This window comes from Heliangelus exortis, chromosome 5 (genome assembly GCF_036169615.1).
Source record: "Heliangelus exortis chromosome 5, bHelExo1.hap1, whole genome shotgun sequence".
NCBI classification, from domain to species: domain Eukaryota; kingdom Metazoa; phylum Chordata; class Aves; order Apodiformes; family Trochilidae; genus Heliangelus; species Heliangelus exortis.
This window is the reverse complement of record NC_092426.1, coordinates 15,863,221-15,889,117: the sequence shown is the minus strand read 5'-3', so window position 1 is coordinate 15,889,117 and position 25,897 is coordinate 15,863,221. Positions and strand designations below refer to the sequence as shown.

General features: G+C 38.1%; 1 protein-coding gene across 3 annotated transcripts in view; it reads left to right on the top strand.

The window, feature by feature from the left end:
• Positions 1-22,657, top strand: part of SLC24A4 (solute carrier family 24 member 4) — a 74,089-nt gene extending 51,432 nt beyond the window's left edge. Inside the window, exons 7-17 of one of the 3 annotated variants that reach the window (XM_071745747.1) lie at positions 313-387; positions 1,090-1,115; positions 1,771-1,824; positions 2,682-2,824; positions 7,537-7,706; positions 8,894-9,038; positions 14,541-14,707; positions 16,821-16,935; positions 19,157-19,269; positions 19,903-19,968; positions 21,632-22,657. In XM_071745747.1, the coding sequence (XP_071601848.1) occupies positions 313-387; positions 1,090-1,115; positions 1,771-1,824; positions 2,682-2,824; positions 7,537-7,706; positions 8,894-9,038; positions 14,541-14,707; positions 16,821-16,935; positions 19,157-19,269; positions 19,903-19,968; positions 21,632-21,784 (1,227 nt within the window). In that variant the 3' untranslated portion in view covers positions 21,785-22,657. Of the gene's footprint in view, positions 1-312; positions 388-1,089; positions 1,116-1,770; positions 1,825-2,681; positions 2,825-7,536; positions 7,707-8,893; positions 9,039-14,540; positions 14,708-16,820; positions 16,936-19,156; positions 19,270-19,902; positions 19,969-20,471; positions 21,484-21,631 lie in introns of those variants that run through there. The other 2 variants (XM_071745748.1, XM_071745749.1) reach the window with 2 other exon arrangements.
• Positions 22,658-25,897: the final 3,240 nt, after the last annotated feature.

Here is a 25,897-nt window from a genome sequence, read left to right as displayed (position 1 = left end):
GTGGGAACCACTGATTTGCTGCAGTACAATGAGTTGTACTTTACAGTTGAAATTATGACCAATTAAAATATCATTAGTAAGAAATGTGTTTCATTAATGGAAGTTTCTGTGTGAGTTTTATTACTAGTGGTTATTATTGCTCTGTTGTCTGACAGACAGATATGTCTCCCTGTTAGCGTAAAACTGTATTTGGTCCTGGAATCATTGTTAATAATATTTCTGCTCACACACTGAAGTGATTTCAAGGTAGACACCTTTATTTTGCCTTAAATATTGCATTTTTTTTGTTGCTAAAGTTGTGATATTTTTCAGGTGGTTTGTCTCACCCAGTGGGCTGTGTTCCGGGACTCTGTGTACTACACGATATCTGTGATTGTTCTTATTGCTGTAAGTTGTTCTCTTACAAATTAACATGCTTCATCACTTGAAATTTTGGAGACCAGCCTGCTATCCCCTGATATACATGGGTAAACAATTGTTTTCCTAGATAGTTCTAGTGGCATCTGGAAGTGAAGGCTCAGCTCCAGAGATTATGGTCCAAATATGAAACTTCATTCAGTCCCACAGAATACATGTCCATCGTGTTCATCAGTGCCCGTTAATTTTGTGCTTACAGTCTTTAAAGTTCTGCAGGCTGCTGTTACACAGTGCAGTCAGCACTCTCTTCTGAGCCAGGGGACTGCTTGTCCCCTGAAGAACAAAATATTGTGGGTATTACCCACAATAGGTACCTGTTTCTTGCTTATACACTTTAGTTTGACTTCACAGATTCTGGGTAAATTTTGCTAAATAGCACACGGGTGAGATGCTGCTTTATTCATCTAGAGCAGTGTAGTGCTGCTGTATGAATGCTCATACCTTTTTACTAAATAGTATTTATAACAAACACCTAGAAGGATCCAAGCCTTGTTCACAAAGCTTGTGCTTTGTGAGGGACACAATCTTTACAGTGAAAGTTCTGCTAAGAAAGGGTTGAAATTTGAGTAGCTTCGGGTCAAGTATCACAGATATTTGTTTGATAAGTTTGTCTTTCAAGATAGATCACAGAAATGGTCAATTTATGTGTTGCCTTTTTTTCTATCCTTCCAGTTCATATATGATGAGAAAATAGAATGGTAAGTTGTATAAATTACTCCATGTGATCCCACATTTGCCATGAGACTGCTCAGTAAATAGAGTTGCAGTGTAATTAGCTTTCCTTCTTGCCTTCTGGGAGCATGAACTGGATTTGATGCCTAGGAAATCCTATTTCTTTATTATGATGGTCAAGGAAAACTAAAAGAAAATTTAAGAACATGGAAACACTAACTAAGTAAATAGGCTATGTGTAAGGCCTGAAGATTCACATTTTCAGAAAGATTAACCAAAGTTCTGCTCTGATTCTGACTGGTAACATTTATGGGGGTGCTAGGTGTCTCAAGGAATGGTCCAAGGTCGGATCCCAGTGGAAGATCATAAGCATCTTCTAAAAGAGTCCTCTGAGTGCCTGGCCTGTGCTTCACTCCTGAAATGACAAAATTACTTGTAATTACGATTTTCAGAAGGTAGTAATGGTTTCTGAAATATATGCATTATATTTTATTTGCATGTTTATTGGAAATTGATAGTCTGCTCATTCTTCTGAGACACCATCTTAGTGATGGGAATCCTGTGTACACAAATGTGACTTATACTGGATATTTAATGCACATTCCTACATAAAACTTATAAACTACAGAGCTGTTTGAATGGCCTTTTAACACTTTTTAAATTTTGTTTTGTCTCTTTGAGGTGGGAAAGCCTCGTACTCATCGTTATGTACTCATTCTACATCCTTATCATGAAGTAAGTGCTTTTTTGCTCCATATGCCCCTTAGGTGTTAATTGACCATCATTCCTTTGGAGTGGTTTGGTCCTTGGCCTTCCTGCTGAGCCAGTCATGTTTCTGTGTAAGATCCCTTGGTTTTTTTATTGTTTAATTAGTTTCGCTCCAGATTTGCATTCAGTCATAGCAAATATTTGCTTGAACCCTTTTCATGGTGCACTGAGGTGAAGTAGCTTCCAGAAATAATTGAGAGAATAGTTGAGAGAAAATGTAATTTATACAAAGATATATGGAAAAGTCCTAACAGTGTGGCCTGGTGGCTCGATTGTCAGCACACAGCAGGGTGGATATTATACTTTGTAACCACTGGAGAAGAAGAAATATATAGTCAGACTGCTAAGCATGTACTGATCTTCAGATTTTCTCATACCAGATTGTATACTGACATCCTTGTTCTGTAGTGTCACTGCCTCTGACAGGAGAGTCAGAGATCTTGCTGTTCCTGCAAGAATCTCTGCTTCCACCCTTCTACTCCAAGTTGCTTAGATTATCCCTTGGTTCCCTCCCCTCACAAGTAATCCTTTTTGGAACTTGAGTCTCCCTTTTACATTAGACTTTGGCAGAGTTCATTGAGCCCTCTCTTTGATCCCACTGTGGTGCTAAAATAGGCACATTCTTTCTTTAGATATGGGTATGCTCAAGCATCCCAGAAATGATCAAGCACCTGCCATGGGGAATGCAGTACTGTGAGGGACTCGAGAGCTGATGCAGGATGGAAGAAGCCATTGTATAGTGAATTTCCTGGCTCCAAAACCCATAGCCCCAGTGTGCTGCCTTCACTAAGTCAGCTTTTCATACCTTTTCTTTGCACTTTCAGGTACAATGTAAAGATGCAAAATTTCTTCACCCTTAAAAGCAAGAATGTTGGAAATGGTGACACTGTCAACAATGAGCTGGAAGATGGTAATAAATATTATGCCTCTAGTTGTGATGACCCATCCATTCCATTACTATGGAAAGGTAAGGCTGAGCAGACAGGTCTTGGAAAAAGATATCCTTTTTATTAACTTAATGCAGATGAAAGCAGTGTTACTATTGCATCATAAGCAGGAATTTTTATTGGACCAACTTGAAAATTCAGCACTCAGACTGCCAGATGGAAAAAAACCAAAACAATTATTTTTTTATATCATGAAAACAAAGCTTCTTTGCACATTGGCAATTTTTTTTAATCTCCTGTTCAGTGATGATTTACAACACTGTGTAAGAAATACCTTTATTGCCAGAAAGAAAGTAATTAAAGTAATTTTCACCTAAAATATTAGTTTATAAGTAGAAGTTGGGACTTGGGTGTTGAAAGAAAGGGCATGGGCAGACTGAGCAAGAGAAATTATGTATTGACATTCTCAGAAGACTGGCTTTCAAATGCCTAAAAATCTCTGCACACGTTGCCAAGCACACACATAAAACTGAGAAATGCAGATTCTTTGCTGTCTATGCCTTTGTCATAAAGGGGAAGAAGATGGTACCCAGCCTCTGGCACTGAAGGTAAACAAGCACACCTAGGTAATTTAAGCTGTTTTGTAAGCCTGAGTTAAACATTGTATTATCCCTCTTCTTTTCTCTGTAGAGAAAAAAAAAATTCTACCTCCAAAGCACAGACCATATAAACTCTTGGGTTACTCTTAATGGTTGAGGTCTCTTTGCTTTGTTTCTTGCAACCGTCTCCCCTTCTAGGACACTGAGCTCTGCAGGAATGTAGGTAGCAGTTGGAAAGGTCCTCAAGTAATAACAAATAGTGACAAACAGGAATCCAGAGCAGACTCAAAGAATCCCACTTGTCTCTGTTAATGTTTAGGCTGGTACCTCTTTTGAGAGAAACTTACTACAGGTTTATACAATGACTTCATGGTGATATTCTGCTCTCAGATATGGTGTTTAAACAATTACTTAGAATAGATTTAAAATTACTTTGCATAGGACATTGTAGCATAATTAAATGAAGATGTTTTTGAAATACTTGGATCTCGTTTTACAATGATTTTCGTAAACATTAACTATGATACAGAGATATCTGTCCTTTGGACGTGGAGATGTGTACACAGAATTTTCAGAGGATACCTCCTAGGGCAGTTGTTACTGATAGATTCAAGCTAGGGACACAGGAAGAAGGTGACTCAGGGAAAGTACACAGATATTAGTGGGTTTTACTTCTGAGGCATTATTGGGTTCTGACAGTGTCTCCCTGCATGGTCTTCTCTCTCACTACTGTGTGATCAAGGGATGTTATAGAACAGAGTTCCTGCTTGTCCACCTATTTTCTTTTCAGGAAATGTGAAGATTATTTAATGCTTGTGAAGAACATGCAGAACTTTTAGGAAAAGGAACAAGAAAGCTAATAGAAATCTGGACTCAAGAGAATGGTGTCTCCACTAGCAACTGTCAACAGCAGATTTCTTCTCTAATTTCCTTCAGAGATGCCCTGAGACTGCATTTTCTGTCAGATTTCCTTTGCCTTCTCCAGCACCCATTACACAAATACATGCTGTGTTGGAGGAACCATTGCTTCAAGCACTTGAGTGTAGATATTACCCTAGGCAAACCTACCTGGAATGAGCGAGGACACAAAGAATAGGTAAGGAGGTGCCAGTTTGGAGTGAGCAATGAGAGAGGAGGATGGCAGTGTTAGCCTAGCTGCTTTGTAGATGAGTTCTCTATATGTCAGGAAGCTGTCCTAGAAAACCATCACATGGCTGCCAGTTGAATCTCCCTTCTGTTGAGTCAAAATATGCCATGACATACCAGTGACTTGTTGTTAATTGACACTTGGCTGACTGGCTTCACAAGACAAGCTGCACCTTCCACAGCAGCAGCTTTCAGAAACAGGAGCACTGCGAGACACAGGGACAGAACTAGAGCTGGCTTCTGCCCACATCCAGGGGTTAGCAGGTTTCAGGATCCACTGAAAAACCTCCTTCATCTTCACCAAGGTGTAGGTCTACCCTAATCTGATTTTCCCCTGAAGAGAAATCTGATTACTCCCCAAAAAAAGAACAGTTGTTTTCGATGAGGAACTTTCTTCCTACCAAGGATGGTTAGCCTGTTGCTTAAGGTGAAGGTAAAAGGGAGGTTCACATGCTGCACATCTTTTTTTTGTGCTTTAAGGTTTTACTACCTTCAAGAACTTCCAGTGTGATGATATGAAAGCTTCCATTACTCAGGTTTCAGAGAGAAAAACCAGAGCTTTTCACCATAACATAAAAACAGTTTCAGGAATGAGTCCTAGATATGCAAGTAAAGGCAAAATATTTGTATATTGTGAATAATGCTCCTATTTGAAATGTATAAGCATGGGGCTCACTGCCCCTTTTATTATGTTGACCCAAATTTCCACCAGGTGGCATGGAACCCAAAAACTCCTGGAAAAAGGTGGGTTTCTGATCAGTGTGATGTAGATACCTGGGGAGCCTGATCAGGATACAGCTGAAGTCAGCAAAAAGCTTTCAGTTGATTTTAACAGCCTTATTGGTGATGACTTCTCATAGCGAGCGGGAATTTTATGTAGTTTGTTAAAAGGAAAAGCTGTTCTCAGAAGACATTTTTCTAAGGAATATCACAAAGGAGAAGTGAAAAAGGCTTTTCTCTGTCCCACGTTTGTGAATACTACTTTTGCAATTTTTAGGTGAAGCCTGTTTGTACCATAAGAAGCCAAGTATGTTTATGGGCACAGGGAGTGAAACTGAAGAGCTGTTAAGGAAATTATAAGAGCAATGTGCTGCAGTTAGTCAAAACAGTTGCAGTAAGTTGAATATATATATATATTTATAGTGATGTAATCTACAACAGTGCAGAGTTTTCTATCATGGTATTTCATCAAAGCTGAGTATGTTTAGTCACAGTCTTCTTAGTGCTCTAAGAAACAGTTCCAAACTAATTGCAGTGTTTCTATATTTCCATGACACAGAAGGTGAAGCAGCACTTTGGAGGCTTCACTGGAGAAACTCATTTGAGAGCAATTAATCTGATGAGACTGTTAAAAGATAACTGGCCTTTTTGCCTTACCAGGGTTGCTGTCAAGCATTTCTTTTTGTCTAGATAATGCAAATGTTAAGCTACTGTGGTGGGATCCTCTTCTCTGATTGGTTCCTATGAATCATGTCTGGCTTCACAGAAAAGCTGCAACACAGTTAGAGTCACTGGAGTAGATGTGCTCCTTTTTTGCATCAACTGCAGTACTTGGCAAGTTTCATTTGTTTTAGATGTTGGGGGTAAGGAAAAAATTGATCCCTTTTTGTTTATCAAATGCAAAATTACTACTAGTTCTATTCTCCATTAGAGCTATTCAGCTGCAAGGCAGGACTACAAAGTAGGTTCTTTGTCTAGGGTGAAACCAAAGATCTCTTTATGACACCTCATGTAACCCCAGTGTATTCATTGAAAACTCAATTTAGTGAAACAAAGCAAGACACTCAGATGCTAAAGGGTAAAACATACAGCAGTTTATTGGAGAATTTACAGGCTTGCTAGGTTTTATTTGTTGAATAATAATGGAAGGCTATTTATCTTCAAATACATTAGAGGATACCTTTATTGCATTTTACATGCGTAAATTCATCCAGTCTTCTTACTGAAAAACAAAAATATTTCAATACTGTAACAACATAAAAAGATAACAATATAGATTTCTGTGTGCTTAGAACATGTCCATTTAAATTACTTTATTTGAGTTGAATGTTTTCTTAGATTTCCTTTGCTTCCTGACTGGAACCAGGCACTAATAATTATCTTTCGCTTCTATCTCCTAAATTCTCTTCCTCTTCTTGATGTAAGTAACTTAATGTAAAAGGGGAGGGGGAGGGAAGCTAAGCTAAGCAAAGCAGAAAACAAGCAGCAAAGAATCTTGTTGGGTTTTTTTTCCTATACATATTATTACATGTTATAATATTTACTGCAGTTATACACATTTCCTACCTTGCTTTCTAACACCACATGGGTATGTCTCCTGTCTGCTGAGCCTTGCTCTTGCTGTGTGTAGTCTGTAGTATTTGTGAGAAGACTGGGTTGGTGTTGAGTTCTGAAAGTCCTTGCCTGTACTTGTGTTGATTCCTAGTATAGTTTTGTGTCTTTGTGTTCTTAACATGGTAGAACAAAGCTCTTAACCTTGATACAAGTTCCCCTATGGATTCCTCTATATTAACAAAGGCTTACTTATAACATGTGTTTGCTCTTGAAAACTGTTTTTCATTATTTCAAATCTTGTCATATTAGAGATATTTATAATATTCTGTGAAGGTAAAATGAAGATTTCCAAAAGCAGTGAGCATAGCTTTAGGGAATTCTGTGTGTGAAACACCTTGATGCAGTGGGATAGGTTTAGAGGTTTTGGGAGAGCAGCCTACACTGCCAGAGTGCTTTTAGAGAAGGCTTTCCATACCATAGTGGGACACAAGCAAAGAACAGTGGCACTGCCACATCAATGGTGAGGTAAAAACTGCTTCCACTTTTTTGAGAGTGGGTTGGTGGCTACCTTGGCAGAGTGAAATCCATTTTCAGAATGTGATCTAAACAAAGTGAACAACTGATGAGCAGATTCACTGGGCCACAGACATATTGTAGGTTCAACCATTCAGATGAATATTATTCTACACCTGACACTGAAAAGAATGACTCTGGGTGATGGGAAGCATAGTAAGATCAATTCCACATCTGACTCTGTCCATTGTGATCATTAGTGAAGGGGATGCAGCAGTATGGCAAAAACAGTGTTGTGATGGTGGATGAGATAATCTGCTCCAGTCCCCCCAAATACCGGTTCCCTGAAGCTGGATTAAGGATTATGATTACAAATAAATTTGGACCACGCACCAGAATGCGGATGGCAAGTCGACTCATCATTAATGAGGTAGGTTCATTAAGAAAACAATATTATAAGGGAGAGGGGTTGCTGAAAAGCTTTTGCTCACAGTGATTCTGGAATTCAGCTTCTCCTGTATTCCTGGGAGTGGGGGATAGAGCTATGTCTTTCTCTGTAGAGCTATATCACAGCAGGTGGGAAGATGGATTCCCAGCTGGTGATACTGCTTAATGGGAGGGCAGTCACCAAGGGTGGACTCACTTATCTCCCTGCCAGAAGATGTTTGTTTCTCTGTGTGAGTGTGTTTTTCTTTGTAAGTGCACATGTGTGTGTGTGTATGTGGACACATTTTTATCTGGATTTCCTCTTTCTCTGCAGCAGAGGAATTAGTTTTGTGCATTACAAATGTGGTCAGGCTAAGAAAGGATAATGGACAGGGCAACCAAAAATCTGTAAGAACTGCTCTTACATTAGCAGCACATCAAGATCACATCAGATATTTGCCTGCCTTTTTAGTCTCCAGTGTAGTCCTCAGCACAAAATGAAAACGGACCAAAATATTTTAATGAGGAGAATTTGCCCTGGACAGTTTCAGTCAACAGAATTGAATACATCTTACCTGATGTATTGTCACTGCCATATATTGTTTGTTTCATACCCTTCATCTGAAGTGACAGGACTGGCCAAGTGCTCTTTCTGAGATCGGGGTGAAATCTTTGGCCTTGCAACCGTGACTTCTGTGATGACAGGACTTTATGCTTTGCTCCCTACAGTGTCAAATATGAGAGGTTTATACTGGTAAATAAATTAATTTCAATAGTTCAGAAGATATAAACTTTAAGTTCTTAGAATATGAACATCCTACAACAGTTTGTGAATACCCCAGTGAAGGAAAACAGCAGAAACATATTTGTAGCTAAAGGCAAATTTAACCATAGAACACTGAAATGTTCATTAGGAACTCAGCTTGGTGGTATACAGTCAGGAGCAGAATATCAGATGGGGCCAACAAGAGCAGCTGACTCTCTAAACTTTCTTCTTTGGAGACTATTAATTGATCAGAAAAGTTTCTTAATGATTTATTCATCGAAAGCTGATACTTGTTAGATTAACATCTGCAAAAAAATTTTTCCAAGCCAGAGCGTTTTGGATCTATGTTCTCATGTGTTCTAAGTGGGGCTGGACAGACAGCAAAACACAGATTTAATGAAGTCAATATTTTCCAAACTATGCAGCGTCAGCGGTTAATCCAGTCTGCCAATGGCTCAAGCAAAACACTTCAGAATGGGAGACATGAAAATGTTGAAAATGGGAACATCCCTGTGGTGAATCAAGAGGAGGAAAATGAAGAGGACAGTCTATCTCCCTTTTCAGTGCCAGGTAAGGCTTATTTTCCAGATGTTTATAGTAAGGAAGCATGATAATTAAAATGCCAAATACTGGGTTATACAAAAAGGCAACATAGGTGGGGAGGGAGCAGGAAGGTCATTGATTTGACTATCTGAAGCCTGGAGGCTACGCAGCTAAAAGCAGATCTTAGGATAGTCTTTTCCAGCCATCATGCACAGTAACAGTAGAAATTCTGGTTTGCCAGAGGGAAAGCAAGTAAGGCAGGTTTATATTAAAAAACATGTCAGACCAACCCCATGAGCCCTGCACTGTAGGTAATTTTGAAGTTAACAGTTAATCATGGTTTGCTGCAGATTGCTAAGCCAGAGGCACATAGGTGTATAGATGTATAATAACTTTATTTAGTGGCTGTAGAGGAGGCTTTTTGGATGAAAAAAAGAGAAATGTTTAGGGGGAGAAAGATATTTAATATCTTTGTCAATGTTTAATATTCTTAGAATAGCAGTATGTGGTAGTATTCACCTTTTGAAGATTTTTGGAAACTCTTTGGTGTAAATGGATATATATAACCAACCTTATTATATTAGTGTCCTTAGCACATACCAGGTTCACTGTTCCCCAGATGCTTTGGAGATTAGACAGAAGAGATGAGATCACTCCCCTCACAGATATGTCCTCAGTAGGTGTCTGTCACAGTTACTCTTTAACAGAAATATTACTTGGCATAAATGAATATCACATGCAGTGGAAAAGAGTTACATGTGTTGTATATGACTCTAAGTTCTTGGAGGTCCTGTTGCTTCAGTTGTTGTCATTTTAAAGAAGATGTTAGTGACTGAGCAAACATTAAAGCTTACTGTGTGAAGACCAGATAAAACTGTACCTTTTCATGTGTTACTGTATTTTGTGCTCTTACAGGAGCTTCTTGCAGTCATCATTTATCAGCTTTCATCAAGGGTGAAGAATGGAAACAAATCAGTTCATTGAAGATGGGCCCATTAGATGGGCTTCTGATAACCAATGAGATAATGAAAAAAGTTATTTTATTGTGTGGTTAAATAAGTAGATCCAAGTCAGCGATATGCTTGCGCACATGAACATTTTGTTAATAAAAACAATAACTGTAGCAGTAATAAACTTCTAAAGAACAAAAATGTCTCCTAAAACCATCTTAAAAATGCAGGTCTCAATGCACATGTTGGGAAAGATTTTTTTTTAAACTCAGTTTCTTTAACAAGTTTTTTAGTTCAGGGCAGTGCAATCATGCATTTCTTCTTACATTCCAGGAATGCAGAAATCTTAGCATGTGGCAAACAATACCTGGAGACCAAATTGTCATATTTGGATTTGTTCAAGACTCAGACAACTTCTTTATGAATAGAAATAAATATAAAATAGATTTTGGAGTACAGCTTTTTATGTATGTGGCACTCACATGAGACAAAATGTTTTGAACTAGTGGGGGGTGCTTTTAGTTATACCATTGGCCTTTTTTAAATGCAGTTTTTCTGCATTTTTGAGAAGGTCTTTAAAGATAACTGAGATGTAATGGGCCAAAAGGAATCCACTGGTGATAAAATTCAGAGTGTAATGGAGCAAAAGTTCAATATGAACTCAAAGAGTTTTTGTAAAAGCAGTAAAGCGATTGTTTAAAATCCTCATCGTTATCTTCAGATTTTGTTACTCTGTTGTCTGGAAATTATTATCTATTGGCTAGATTGTCATTGCTCAAATCATATATTCTGAGGGAGAATTCTTTTACCTTTGCTTTCAGAAGTAGAACTTTAATAACTTTGGAGAGAATGTAAAGAATTGTGCTTTGTTGTTATTTAAGTACTGAAGCACATTCAGTAGCCTGAAAAAGTCCTGACATTTAAAACTGGCTTTAGGGAAAAGTAGTTTTCACACAGTTTCCCAGAATCCCCTCTGCTTTTCTTTTGATATATTTTCAGGCCAGAAATTCATGTATTCTTTCAGTACTATAAAGAGGTCTGTGAAGAACAGGCTTTCATTTCCCAATAGGACTTTACAAGTCAACTGCTTGCATTGTGTAAGAAGAAAATTCACTCCAGTAATTTAAGAGGTACAACAGAAATGGTCATGAATTGGCCCAAACCTTTCCTCTGCTGTTCTGTAGTCACCTCTTTTGACCTACTTTGCAGTTTGACTTTCCTCATTCAAGTTGTGTATTCTAGATCCTTTTGCAAGTGCAAGTTTTTTTCTGAAACAAAATAAATGTTAGTAAAGTTTAAAGCACTACATCATCTCGAGTGATTCCCAATAATCATTTGCCATCTGTAAGTTTTGCTTATTGTTCTCTTTTATCTTCTCTGAATGGCAGTGCACAGCAATAAACACAGGGCTTTAGCACACAGAAATAAGGAGAAAAATTGTTAGATGAAAACAGTACCAAATGTCAGCATCCAGCCCAGATCCCATATGTCAGACATCCAGAGAGATTTTCCCCTGGAGTATGGTTCAGGCCCATCTTGAAACAGGAGGCAACATGAAGTTTGTATGGAATTTACAGACAGTATCTTATGAACCAGCCTTTGCCTTTTGTTTCTGTGTGGGAAGAAACATTGTCTTTAAAAGAGGAATTTCTCTTGACCTACCCTTTAGGACATGGTGATTACCTTCCAAGAGAAAGGCTCATTTGATGCTTTACAATTTGATTATATTTGTTTGGAAACAGGTCATAAACTTTAAAAAAACACAAGAGATGAGAATAAAGCAGGATGAAGCTGAGCAGGCATATGTTGGCAACAAAATGATGTTTAAAAGCCTTTGCATAGCTCAGCAGTCTTTTAAAGCCCAGACTCGGAAAAGCACTTTTGTGCAGCTCTTAATGGATGCTTAAATCTCATTCATTGTCACGTGTTCAGGATCCTTTAAAACACTCAGTGTTCTTAGTCTCCTGCTGGTTTCACAGAAATGAAGAACTCCTTCTCTTACAGGATTGGGCCATGGATGCTTTATATAAGTCATGATGGTGTTAGCTAAAATAGGAATAGTAATTCCCAGAGCTAAAATGAGATGGTAATAAAGGAGATTAGCAATCCTGCCCATTTTTGTATGGACCCAAAACACAAAGACAACATGTAAGATAAAACAAAAAAAAGGAATTAACATCATCTACTGGAAACATAAAAACAATTTATGCTTTATCAAACAAAATGCTTGTCTCTCCCAATACTTAGACTTCAACCATGACTTTATGAAGAAGCTTGGGGAAGAATGAGACAGGATAAGTTGGACTTCAGCTATTTTTCAGCTAAAGGAAATTCCTGGATTGAGTGCAATGTCTGAGTACTTAAAAATGTTTTATGTATTTCTTCTTCATTAACCTAATTTTCATTAAATCTCTGCAAACATTTAACACCCACGGCATCTTTTGGGAAGGAGTTTCATGATGGTGTGAAGAACTGTCTCATTTTACTTGCTTTGAACCTGGCTCCTACTAGCTTTGCTTGGTGTCATCTTCTGTTGGAAAATACAGTGATCATGTTTGTGGAACTCTCCTGAATTCTCTTCAACAGAATCATTGGGAATTTGGGAACATTACTTAGATGGCAAAGTTAAAAAGAGAGCTGGTTTCCATAGCTTCTTTGATGTTGTAGGGTAGAAGTTCTTCTAAGCAGGCAGTTCAGAGCAGGGCCTAGCTGGTATTCTGAAATGCTATTTTGGAGGAGCTTCCTCTGGCCATTGCCTGCATATGTACCTTAGGATTTTATTTCAGAGCACAAATGTGCTTCTGAGGCACATCTCGCTGTACTGCACTTCTGTTTGCAGTGTGTTCCTGGGGCTCATGAACCAAACTCCTGTAGAAAACTGAAGTGAAAATCTTGCACCAAAAGAGCAACAAGTGTACTCTGCCTTTGAGGAGTATAAGCAGGATAAATTTGAGGAGCACAAATTTTATTTAGTAATTCATCACTTCCCTCTGAAGGGGCAAAGAAGGACTTGAAGTGTGTAAATCCCAGTTCTCCCTTAAGGAAACCATTGGCTAAGTAGCCAGCAAGGTTAAAACATACAAAATAACCATGCCAAAAAAAATCCATCCAACTGAAACAAGATATGAGGTGTACTTATGCTCAATTTTTTTTTTTTTTTTCTTTTTAATATTGTCCTGTGTAAACCTATCTTAACTCTGAGAGTAAAGCTTGTTCCTGCATACTGGAGTAACTTTTTTTTTCCGCTGGACCAAAAGTGTTTCTTTAAGAGAAGATTACTGGCATAAGTCTAAATATGCAAAGTGTGGTAAAGGCAGGCGCTGAAAATAGAAATCTGGAATGTTTTGGACAGATCTCATGATCTGGAATTTGGCACTTGTTCTCTGGAAAATGAAGCTTCTGAGAAAATTGTTAGTAGTTTGGAAACTAGTCTGTTTTGGATGAGGATGAGAAGTAAAACCCTGGAATTTTTCTCAGGGAAAAAAAAAATTGTTTCCAAAGCACTGTTGCAGGATAATTGCAATAAGTGTATTTTAATATGTCAGCTGCCCACTTGGAAGGCTGACAAAGGTTGAACCTTCTTGATACTCTTTTACACAGTATCTAGTCTCTAGTGAGGTAACACACAGTCTCTTATATGAAAACTTGGAAATCTTTACTAGCATAGTTCTGAAACAGTGTAAAGAAAACCCAAACAAAACCCACCATGCTGTTGGCTCTTATACTCTGGTTTAGCCAGAGATTTGTTATCTCCCTTCCAGGATTTCTCATGAAACATAAAAATATAAGTTTCTCATTTTTGGGGAGCCCAGTTATAAAATAAACCTCTTATGTATTGAGACTTATGTGCATTTTTACAATACTTTACATTTTTAAGAAATAAGTTATGTACTTATCTTCAGTAATGACAGTTCTCTTGTAGTTCTTATCAGCTGATTTTGGAGATCTGTTTGAGGGACATCAGTATCTTCAGCTCTCTTATACAGAGTATGAGTGACCATCTCAGGGTGATGCTATATGCAATTGGAGACAGAGTTAACTCAAGATCTCCTTAGTACCAGTTAAATGTTCTGCCCAAGTGACCACAGTGAGGCATGTGAAACAAGTTCATCTTATTCATAGGCTGGGTCTGTGCTTCTGTTTTAAGGGAAAGTATTCTCTGTTGCTGAAAGTACAGGTTAATTTCACTGCAAGGATTTCCATCTTCCTATTTAAAAGGTGGGATGAGGTGTTTTCTCGGTTGTTTATTTTAAACTGTGGATTAATAAATACGGGTATTCCAAAGAGCAGCAAACCTAACAATTAAATTTGATTTTAGAAACAGCCATACTTTTAAATCATTGTAATTCTTTCATGGATTACATGGACCCTGGCAGGCTTAACTGTCAGATTCTGGAGGTGCATGCAGAACTTGGCTGAGATTGATGAGAGGTATGGAAGAAAGGTAAACTGGAAAATGAGCTGATGTGCATAGCTGGAAACATCCTTCTGGGATCATCTGCTGTGTTCAAAGAGTTATAACTGGGTCTGGGATAGTGATGGGAAAGCTAAATTGGTTCTTTACTTTCTTTGTCCTCAGATGGAAAAATGAACAAAATTAAATGGATTTTGACGTGGCCATTGATACTTGTGCTTTTTTGCACCATTCCAAACTGCAGTAAACCACGATGGGAGAGGTTTTTTATGCTGACTTTCGTATTGTCCACTCTCTGGATTGCCTTGTTCTCCTATTTCATGGTGTGGATGGTAAGTCGTGTAGGAAGAGTTCCCATGCATCTCAAAATAGATAATAGTTCTTTTGTGTATTTGTTAAAGGAAGGCATGTAATTGCAGTGCAGTCTCTTCAGCTCATATTCTCATTATTATAATTCTAGCTTTCTGGTGCTCTTTTCTGCACAAATAATTGGGTCTTTACTGTTTAGGGCCCAAAACAGTACAGGAAGGTTAAAGAGAATGTGGACATCTCCATCCTACTAGTAAAAGGCAGTTTAGGTGAAAACATTCAACACTCAGCAGCTGAGGCACCTTTAGAAATTAGACTACAGGGTCTGATACTGACACTTGCATAAGAGGTAGATGGATAGAAACATCTTCAGACTCAGAAGTGTGGTGTAAAACACCTTGAGTAGAGTGGAACAATGCAAGAAAGTCCTTCTTAGTGCAGAGTGTGATGTTTGCTGGTATGTTTCCATTTGCCCTACATCTGTGAGAAGCAGTGTACCAGCTATAAATTGTTGGCAATTCAGGAGAACACTTGGAGATATGAATAAGTTCCTGGTTTTGATTTCTTGCCTTTTTCTCAAGTTTACAGTTTCAGTCAGAGAAGAGGGATGCATAGGAAGCCTTCTCAAATAGTTTTTGTGATAGAGAAATTAACAATGCTTTTTCTATAGAAAGTTATATTTTTCTACACTAAAAGATGGAAAACCAAAAAGTTGAGTGTATCTACAACTGGAACATTGGTAGGATGTGCTGCTGAAGAATTTATATGCCCGAAGAATTTGTATTTCCTTTTAAAGGAAAATACAGTCAAGAAATCTGCAGCTGGTTTCCTACTGGAATATACATATTCTCACAAATATACTCTCATAATACCCACACACAGTCGTGTATATGGAAGGGTTTTTCTTCGTGAACTTCTTACATGCAAAGTCTTTTTTGAGTGAAGAACATCTCTACCTTGCTCATATTTGACAGGCTTTTGCAAACTTCCTTGTTTCCTGTCATGGAATATTATGTTTTCTGTACTCTTTGCAACTTTCTGTGTTAGTTTTGCACAGTAAAGTAATTATCTTTTATTGTAGCCTTTATTGGAGAAATGTATATGCCATCCATTCATTCAGCCCAGCATAATGGTGCCAAATCCACACATTAAATTAATGCCATTTGTCCTTTGCAAGGCCACGCTCTGTACCTTGTTTCCATTTCTAGATATCCCTTTCATGCATGAGAGATGTGCTCAGGAAAGCTGCAGCACAGCAGCAGGAGAATCGTGTCCACTCCTGTTCCTGAGTGACAGCTTGTCCCTGAGAATGAGGTCTGTGAGGGGATTCCTGAAGGGAGTTCACCTTTTCTTTGGTGAAGAGTCCAGGTTTCCTTATGTAAGAGACTGGCAACCTCTTTTAAGACAACACCACAGAGCCTTAAAAACTTCCACCCTTAGCAGTCTCAGGAGGAAGCAGCTCCCTGTTCCCAGTTCTTCTCACTCTCACAAAGCTATTTCCTTTTCAGCTGCCTACTCAGCCTCTTGATGCTTTTTCAGACTTTTTTAAATGTTCCAGCTAAATACGGTTCCCTCTCCTTTCCAAGAGCTCTGCTACAAGCTTCAGCCATAACCTAATCTCCTTTAAAGCTGTATCCAGACTCTCGGGGGACAACATAACCAGACAGATTTGCGCACTTTGGGATTATATCAGAAGTCACGCAAGAAACTGGTTCCTTCTCCGTGTGTTGGGATAAACTTAATTCTTTATATCTCTGCTCCCATATAAATTGTTTGCAATCCTTTTAAAAATTGAACCAGTGAGACTCTTCCATTCTTGGGAATTTAAAAACAAAATCCAAAAAGCACTACAGACTGGATTATGTCTGTGCACCTCCTTGAAAATCAATATGTCCTGTTAGAAGGACAGAAAATTGTTGAATAATATGATCCATTTTCTCTTAATTGTTGAATAATATGATCCAAAGTACTTTTCCTTTTCACAAGGTTGGTTATAGACTGGTTGATCCACATTTTTTTAATTTGATTCTGATGCTGGTAGGGTCCACACCAGAAAATCAAAGGTAATAGTATACCACAAATGAATGAGACAACTTATTAAAATACAATAGTTAATCTCTTTTCCTCACTATTCAGGTGACTGTGATTGGATACACCCTTGGGATACCAGATGTGATCATGGGCATTACTTTTCTAGCTGCAGGAACAAGTGTCCCAGACTGCATGGCCAGCTTAATAGTAGCAAGGCAAGGTACAGTGTCTGAAGCATAACTGCAATCTCACATACATGCTCTGTGATTTGCTTCCTCCATACACACAAATTCTCAATGCAATTTTACTTTCTTTTACTTTATTTAACTTTCTTTTACTTTATTTAACTTTCTTTTACTTTATTTAACTTTCTTTTACTTTATTTAACTTTCTTTCGTTTAATTTCATTTTTAATGTTTCAAGGCCTTCTTAAAAGTCAAAACATTTTGCTAATTATCGTGAACCAAAAAATTAGCTCTGTCCTGTTTATTTGATATCTTTTGTTATCTTTTATTTGGACTGGGCATTCTAGAAGGTCATTCAACATGCAAATATCCAGGGTAAAAAAATAATAGCAACAGACAAAACTGGAATATCAGTTGTTAAAAACTACATCAAAAAATATAAGCTGAGCAGTGCTTGTCTGTGTAAAACTTGTGCTGGTTTTTAGACCTCTCAAACCCAGGAAAGTGAAGTGACTGAAGAGATCTGGCAGAAGTAATGTTGCTCCAGGCATACTTCTTATCTAAATGCAGACCTCTTTCCTGTTGGGGCATATGAAGAGTCACACTGGTTATAGGGTCATGAGGCTTATAGATAAATGTCAGTTGTATCCTCATCAGCTTTCCAATTGAAATTGTCAAAGGCATTCTCACATATCTTTAAATTTGGATTAAGGTTCTTTACATTTCCTTTTTTCATTTTCATTCCCTTTGTGAAGTGCCTGAAGCCACATCCCTTCCTGTTGTTGAAAAACATTAAACACACTTAAGAAGGTGTGATCTCCCACACTGCAGTAGAATAAAAGGTCCTAATTATAATCTTTTATACTATTCCTATAGACTTTTTTCCAGATAATGAAATCTCCAGCACACATAACTGAGCAAACAAGGGTTCTGAAGTGACAAATTAAGTACTCAAAAGCCCTGCCTTTGTAGTTTGAGGTAGGAGTAGTGTTCATAAATGATATTGTATTGAATAAAATTAAATGTTTTTAAATAATGTTTTTAAATATATCGTTTTCAAGGTTGTATTATTTGTTGTGTGAAGGAGAATCTCACAAAAATCAGTACAAAATAGTATTCAGGATTCTTATGGAGCTACCTTCCTACTAAATTAGTTTTCCATATGTAGTATTAAAGTGAACAAATTTTTTTTCAAGAACAGAATGAAAACTCATGTTACATTTTTAAATTAATGGACTGCTTCTTTATATTATTTCTTCTTTGGTATTAGGCAAAACTACTGTAGGAATTGTTTCCTTTGAAAGTGAAGGGAAGCATTAACTTAAAAGCAGTCACAGTCTCTCAAAGACAATGCAGGGACTTTGCTCTACTTAGATTCAAGAGAGATGTTTACTGACAGATAACAGACAAATATCTAAAAAGAAAAGATGGACACCACCACAATATGGATCCACAGCATAGCCTTACTTTCAGCAGCTTCCTGAAAGAAGATACTTCATTTATAGTGTGGTAGTGTATGTCACCCCTCTGTACTCTCAAAGTATTTGTGGAACATGTCCCATTTATGTCAGTTCCTCTTCTTTTCCAGTATTCACTGTGTGGAAGTGATCCAACAGATAGGCCAGTGCCTAAGGGAAATTAGGAGAGGCAGAAAAGAGCTCTGCCTTCCTCACATCCATTGACACTGGTGCAGAATGAGATGCCATCCAGTGATGAGCATTATGAGTAGATTCTGAGTAGTGCCTAGGGACTTCACCACCATTCATTCTTTTTTCCCTTTCCTGTAGAATTTTATTTTCCTGAAGTGAAATTTTCCTGATTAAGTGCTTAATATCTTTGACTACCATCTGGTTGGGTTCTTTTCAGGATCAGTTTTCATCATTCACATGAGATAAAGGCCACATGTCCACATACTAAATCCAGTACATAATCTCCATGTTCCCTGTGGCTGCAGACTGCCTAGGACAAGACTCGTATTTTTAATTAGCCTTGAACTCGTGCTGCAGGGATATTATGCACCCAGTAAAGGCTCTCCAAGACACAAGGAATATATAGTTGGAATGAGCAAATTTTGCACACTTTTTTCAGAAGTCATGCAAAGATTAAGAAAATTGTGTCCCTACCTCAGATACTCTGCCCAGTCCAAGGGGGCTAGGATCACTGCATATCATTTCCTTTTAGTTTCCTCTAGTACACAGAGTGCTGGTCCTTTACTTTGTTTTTACCCAGGAGGTTTGTTTTTTTTTTTCTTTGCAGGCCTTGGTGACATGGCAGTATCCAACACAATAGGGAGCAATGTCTTTGACATTCTGGTGGGACTTGGTGTTCCATGGGGTCTGCAGACCATGGCTATTGATTCTGGATCAACTGTATGTATACCTGGAAATCTTTAATTTGTTCTTTTTGTCTGTTTAAAAAAAAAAAATCCTAAAAATTAAGCATGCAAATAATATCTTTTAAAAAAACACAGCAATCTGCTGAGCCTGTTATTGGTTGCTAAATAAGGCAGTGTTTCTTTGCCAAAGAACTTGGTGTTAAGGAAGCAGTTCTCCTTCCACTAGCTGCAAGTAATTGCCAATTTGTCAAGCAGAGCATGTCTAACTCTATAGAAGATAAAGAGTGGCATGGGTATCTGTTCATGGCTCTGTCATTTTCTCACTACACAGCTTCAAGCACACCTGCCTGTCTCCCTATTCCTTATGATTTTTGTCTGTAAAATGAGAATAACAGCATATCTCTCTCTCCTGAGAATCTTTTAACATAAAAGCCTTTATAAATGCAGATAGTTTTTATGGATGTGGGTTTACTTAGGCGTTTGTCTTAATTCCTTAATCTTCCCATTCTTCATTATGGTAAGCCTGTCGTGGATTTGCATAGTTTAAAATGTGTAAGTCAGCTACTATTCAAAACAGAAGGTGGACCATAAATCAGTAAATCAATTTCTGATCTCCAAAGCACATACTGTACATTTTAAATGTCTCTTCTCTTTCTAATTTCCACAGGTAAAGATAAACAGCAAGGGACTGGTGTATTCAGTTGCACTTTTGCTAGGATCAGTGGCACTTACTGTAAGTATTAGAGTCTCCAAGTGTTCAATCTGCAAAATACTTATTATCCCCAAAGTACAGATTCTTGTAAAATGTCATTCTTCTTATAATACCATGAGTTGAAGAGCTTCAGTTGTCCTCAGTGAGAAGTGATATCTGACATTTGGTGCAAGAGATGCTGGATAAATTTCAGTCCTATTGATTTCAGTGGCAATGTTGAAACTGTGGGATCCAGTAATACTCCTACGCTCCTTTGCCCAGCTGCATACCCTGGGCCTGTCTCTATACTGGGGCAAGACCCAGGTATACTTCATCACTCTTGTCTCTATTTTTCAAAACCATCCTGAACTAATCAAGTGCTGTAGCCAAAATCCTTAATTAAGACTAATCTGTGAGGTCTGTGAACCTCAGGACTTTGACTAAGCATGCTAAATGTCACTCAGCGTAATACACCCTTCTAACATATGGCTTGTTAAGGTGAAACAATAATTTGGTTTCAAAAGTCAATTTTGCTGGTTCTTAAGGTCTGATCCTGCTGAGTCCCAGGGAACCCTCTGGGGGAAGAATCAAATCTCAAAGGTATAAAAATATCCACTTATATTACCATCTTCCACTGATTACCTTTGGAGGCTTTCTAGAGGGAGGGATCATCACTGGAGCTTTCGCACTGTTGCATGACCAGGTCTTACAAAACCCCAGACCACCTGTGCACAACTTAAATTACAAGAATGACCAGGGCTGTTCACTCTGTCACTAACTTCCTGATGCATCTGGTATATAATCTGTGGGAATCTGTTCTTTTCTTATCTCTGTTTCTGCCATACTGTACAGTCATTGTGAAACAGCAAAGATGTTCTGTAGACATTTGTATCTATTGTTTCTGCATGCATATTGGTAATCAGCACTGTGGGAGAAAATGGGAGGATTATGCAGAGGTGTTACTGTGCTAGCTGCCCACAGCAGCAGAATCATATCACCTGAGTTCAAAGCATCTATTATTTCCTCATTTGTTCTGCTGGATACCCAGATTTGCACAGATTTTCTCAGACAAACTCAGTGGAGAGTCTTGAGCAAAACAATAATTGAGGGGCACTCCACACCACTGAAAATAGATGTCTTTGTGAGAATTTCATTGCTTTGCTACCTGTAACTCCCCTTAGTTCTGGAGCTGAGCAAAACATCAAAGAAAGCACTTCCTCTGTAGCTGTTGAAAGAATGAACATTAATTAGCTGCTGGTGTACCACTGGGAAATCAGAGACCTGTAGGGGAATACTGGAAGCAGAGGCATTCACGTGTATTTCAGTGCTTTTCTTTAACTCATACTGGATCAATGAATGAGTGCTGCCTGGCTAGAATGAGTCTCATGGACTGAAACAGAGCTCCTAGGGGACTGTGTCTCATTTAGAAGAAGAACTTGTGAAGGGACCTTAGAGTAGGTTCATTTAATATTTTGTAGAAGGATCTTTGGACAACTGAGAGTCAGGCTAGAGTTTGAGTTCTTAGTTTGAGTTCTTATATTAACTTCCTTGATCAGAAAAATGTTTTTTGATCTATAAAATACTGAGAATGTATTTTTATCCTAATTCAGGATCTCTAATTCAAAAGACTAATGTTTAGCTTCTGGTGATTGTTTCTGAAAGTCTCCTTTGGGGTTTAATTAACTAACACTTTGTTTGCTTGCAGGTGTTTGGAATCCATGTAAATAAGTGGAAACTTGACAGGAAGTTAGGCATCTACGTGTTGTTTCTTTATGCTGTTTTCCTGTGTTTCTCTATATTGATAGAGTTTAATGTCTTCACCTTTGTCAACTTCCCTATGTGCCGAGAAGAACTTTAAACCACAAGAAAGAGTCCGAACTTCTTCGGATTATATGTGCTGTAAATGACAGGAGGCATTTCACATTTCTACCTTCTTTCCATCAGTAATTTGAGTGTCGTTCCTGCTTCATCAGCTAACAAGCACTTTTACCTGTGTGGAAGGAAAGTATCCTTTCTTTTAACATGCTAGCTCAAGGCAACCAAAGCATTTTCCTCCTCTTTGGATGTTGCTGCTCAGTCAGAAAGCTGTATGGATCTTATGCAGAACTCTAAAATGACCTATTTCTGGGACATTCTGTTGTGGTTTTCATTCTCCTCTTGCAGACAATCAACCACCATCACCAAGGTTAGCAAGAGGACAGGAGAAAAATCTTTATAGTTCTTTTGGTTTTGACATTTACTTTTCATGGAAGAATAAGAGGCAAGTTCAGGACTTTTCTTGGCTCAGTCAAAATATCTCAACTACAGGACCCAAAAGTCCAAGGCACATACCATGGCATGCACTGTTGAGGACATCATTTCCCCCTTCAAGTGCTCTGCTTATAGAGGAACTGCACTGACAGTTTTTGATGGCAGTGTTGAATATTTATCACTCTTTTCAATGAACATGAATGATGTGGCAGAGAAAGAAGAGGAAATGGTTGTATGTTGTATCACTTGTGATGATGCACACTAGAAGTCAAAGTATCTGCATATTGAAAAAGATAATTACATGCAGAAATTCATACTTGAAAAATATGTTTTACCATTAATGAGGAATGCTTTATACGTAAATACAAACTAACATTTGTGGAATATTACACCACAAGAAAAAATTTGCTTTGGCCCTTGTAAGCCCATTGTGTAAATTTAGAAGAAACTTAACAAATAAAGTTTAACTGGGTGCTCAGTAGCTATCGGTTATTGTTATCAGCTGAGAGTAGTATCTGAAATGAATCCAGACTCTCTGACAACAAAACCCACCCTGCTTGTGATTTGATTTTATTTGATTGGTGGGGGGAAGTAGATTATTTCATCAGACAAGCTGGTATATTCTTCTCCATTTTTAAAATTTCTTTTCAGAAGCTTAATGAGAGAAAGTGTCTGACACTGGGAAGTGCGAGTAAGAAATACCTAGACAAAAGCCATAGAATATGATCCTTGTTTTGATTGCATGGAAGTTTTGAAGCTTGATACCCTACTTTTTAACCCCCAGGAGAAGCCAAGTTTTGGTATCCTTTCCACCAGCATAAACCTGATACAAGCAATTACTCTGGATGCAACTGACAGCAAGATCTGGCCTGGAGTATTAAAAGTAATGGGTAGCATTCCACATTGTATCAGTCATATGATTGGAAATCACTGAGACAGCATATTTTGAATTGATGCTAAACTTTTAAAATATTTTAAAGCTGTGTATGAATGATCACATAAAGTTTCTAAAGAAGCACAGTTGACTTTATACATAGATTTAAAAAATTTTTTAATGTTTATAAACCGAACAAAAATCTATTAACTAACAGTTGATGCATTTTAAAATATATTAATGTTTTGCAGTTAAGACTATATATAAAAAATCCCATTATTATGTCAATGAGAAAAAACCACACCTAACAATTAAGCATTAAATCATTAAGTTCCTTAATTTAACATACATGACAAATAATTCTATTTAGCCAGCTCACATGCAGAATACTGTTTACGCAAGCAATGTGTTTACAATTAAGGCTATTTTTAAAATTATTTTCATAAAATTAAGTGTATTCTACTGCTCTTTTGTTTTTTGGTTTTTTTTAGGAAGTGGATCCTTTCAAGGTAATCCTAAGTCATAAAGTATTCATATGCATTTAGGGTTTTTCACATAATAAAGTAGTTATGTGGTTAAATTAGTCAGTCCTGGAGATGGTAACAACCACAGCATTGAGTAGGCAAGCTTGACAGTAAATACATTTGATTTCAAGTATGCCAGTAACCCCATTTCCAGGCATTAATTCTTCCTGCAGTGTAAAGCTGAGGAGATGGAATTCCTGTTCATCTTCAAATCTTCTGTTACAGAAGGGCTGTGAAGACTGCTGCGCCGTGGTAGAGCATCCCTCTCTGGTCTTACTCTCTTACTGCCTTTCAGGAGGACAGTTTGCTGCTAAAATCTTGTGGTAGCTTACATATAAGGCTGCAACAAGCAGAGAGAGAGGCTGAGTGAATGTGGTTTTTTTTTCTCATGTTCTACTGTTGGATGGGCTTGGAGCAAAAAGGGACAATGTTCACCTCCAGCTCTCCCCCAGCCAACTGTGGGCTGGATGCTTCTGTACCTCCAACTCTCTGATGGGACAGCTCTGTGCATATCTATGTCAGATGGCACAAGGTTCTCCCTGCGTTGCTCCTCCCTGCTACCCAGCAAGCTCAGCAAAGCCCTTGAACATGGGCTAGTAGGGGGGGAAAGCCAGACACCTAAACACTGCCTGGCAGGGGAGCCTGCCATGTTGTCATACAAGCCTTGCTATTTTAAAATTAAAAATTTAAAAATTTAAAAATTAAATTATTGGCTAGCATAAGCATAGCCAGCTAAAGGGTTTTGCTTGAGAAGCCAGGGAGCAAGCAGCTGCCCACAGCATTTTGGACCCCCAGCACCACACGGGGTGGCAGGGAGTACAGGAGCAGTGCCATGTGCCAGTCCGTGTGGAACTGTCCCAGCAGTCAAATTGTCTGCAGAAGAACTTGAAGAACTGGCTGCCTCTAAGCATTTACTCTTCTGTGCACAGTTCAGACAGCTCAGAAGCCTTTACACTACAGAAGAGTGGTTCTGGAATTTAGTTTCGAATGCATAATGATCAGTTGAGTTGACAGTGATGAGGGCATCAATGTTTACAGTGCCAGACCTAGCAAATTGTACTGTACTTTCGTAGTTTGGAACCAGGCAACTTTAGAAAATTAAGGGCACCAATTTGTTATGTAGAAAATATGTCCAAATAGGTATGAAATTGTGTATGCTAACACCGTGAATCCTTTAGACATTGTTTGGAATTATTATGCATAAATTGAATATCACCTGCTCTGGAAAACCAGTATTCTGTTGTAGCAAGAAACAGTCTCAGAAGGTAATGCTGACCTTAAATTTCATGGGTGGTCCTGTAATCTATAGCACTTCTTAAAACACAGACCCATTTCTGGACAATCTATACTGATTCTAATGCTGCATTTCATGAGGCAGTCTCATGCATCTTCTGCTGAGACAGGTATCATGCCATGCTTTGATTATAAATAACATGAGTACAATTCTTCTCTGACAGCACCACAAGACCAGAGATGCATTATTTGCCAAAGAATTCCTAGATGCTGTATCAGGGCCTTGATGGCACATAATCATATGAAGCAGTTTAAAAGAGTTCCTATGTAGTTGCCATATGCTAAGATAAATGGCAGTTACAGACCAAGCCATGCAGGTAATTGGGGTGGCCCAAGAAAGGTTTAGAAAGGTCTGATTGATAAATGCATCAGAATGTATCAGTAATTCAGGAGGCTACTGCGAAGTAGTAGCAGACTAGTGCCTTTCACATGTATATAAAAAAGAAATAATAATTTGCTTATGTGATCAGGAAACCACTACAAATTTTGTCATTTTCCAATCAAGAAAAGGAGTCAGTTGTGCTTGGCTCTCTGCAATGAGTGCAGCTCTATATTGCAGCTCTTCAGATTGTGTCTGTAATGTAGCCATTTTGTTGTACTAATTATTGCAAAAGTTACCTGGGTGAGTTTGGAATGTATGTCACAATGTTGTGTAAGTTCACAATCAGTTCAAGACTGAAAAGGAAGCTGGTGAATGTAAGAGAATGTAGAGAAACTATTACTGTATTTTGCAAATTGCCATCAGACTAACACTGAAAAATAATGCAACTCAGAAGAAGATATCTCATATCCAGCAAAGCTTAATTTCAGTAAAATTGAAATTGTCAGTAGAATTGCTTAAAGCTAAGCATATAGCCAAGTGCCTTGCTGGATTGTGTCCTAAGATGACAGTGGAGCACGGTTTCTGGGTTTTCTGTTGTGCTCTGATCTTTTCATACTTTATTGTGTTTGTAATCTTATTTCTTTCTCAAACTGAAATGTTTGGCCAGAATCTGTGGACTTCTGCTCTGCTGATACCACTTTGGATTTC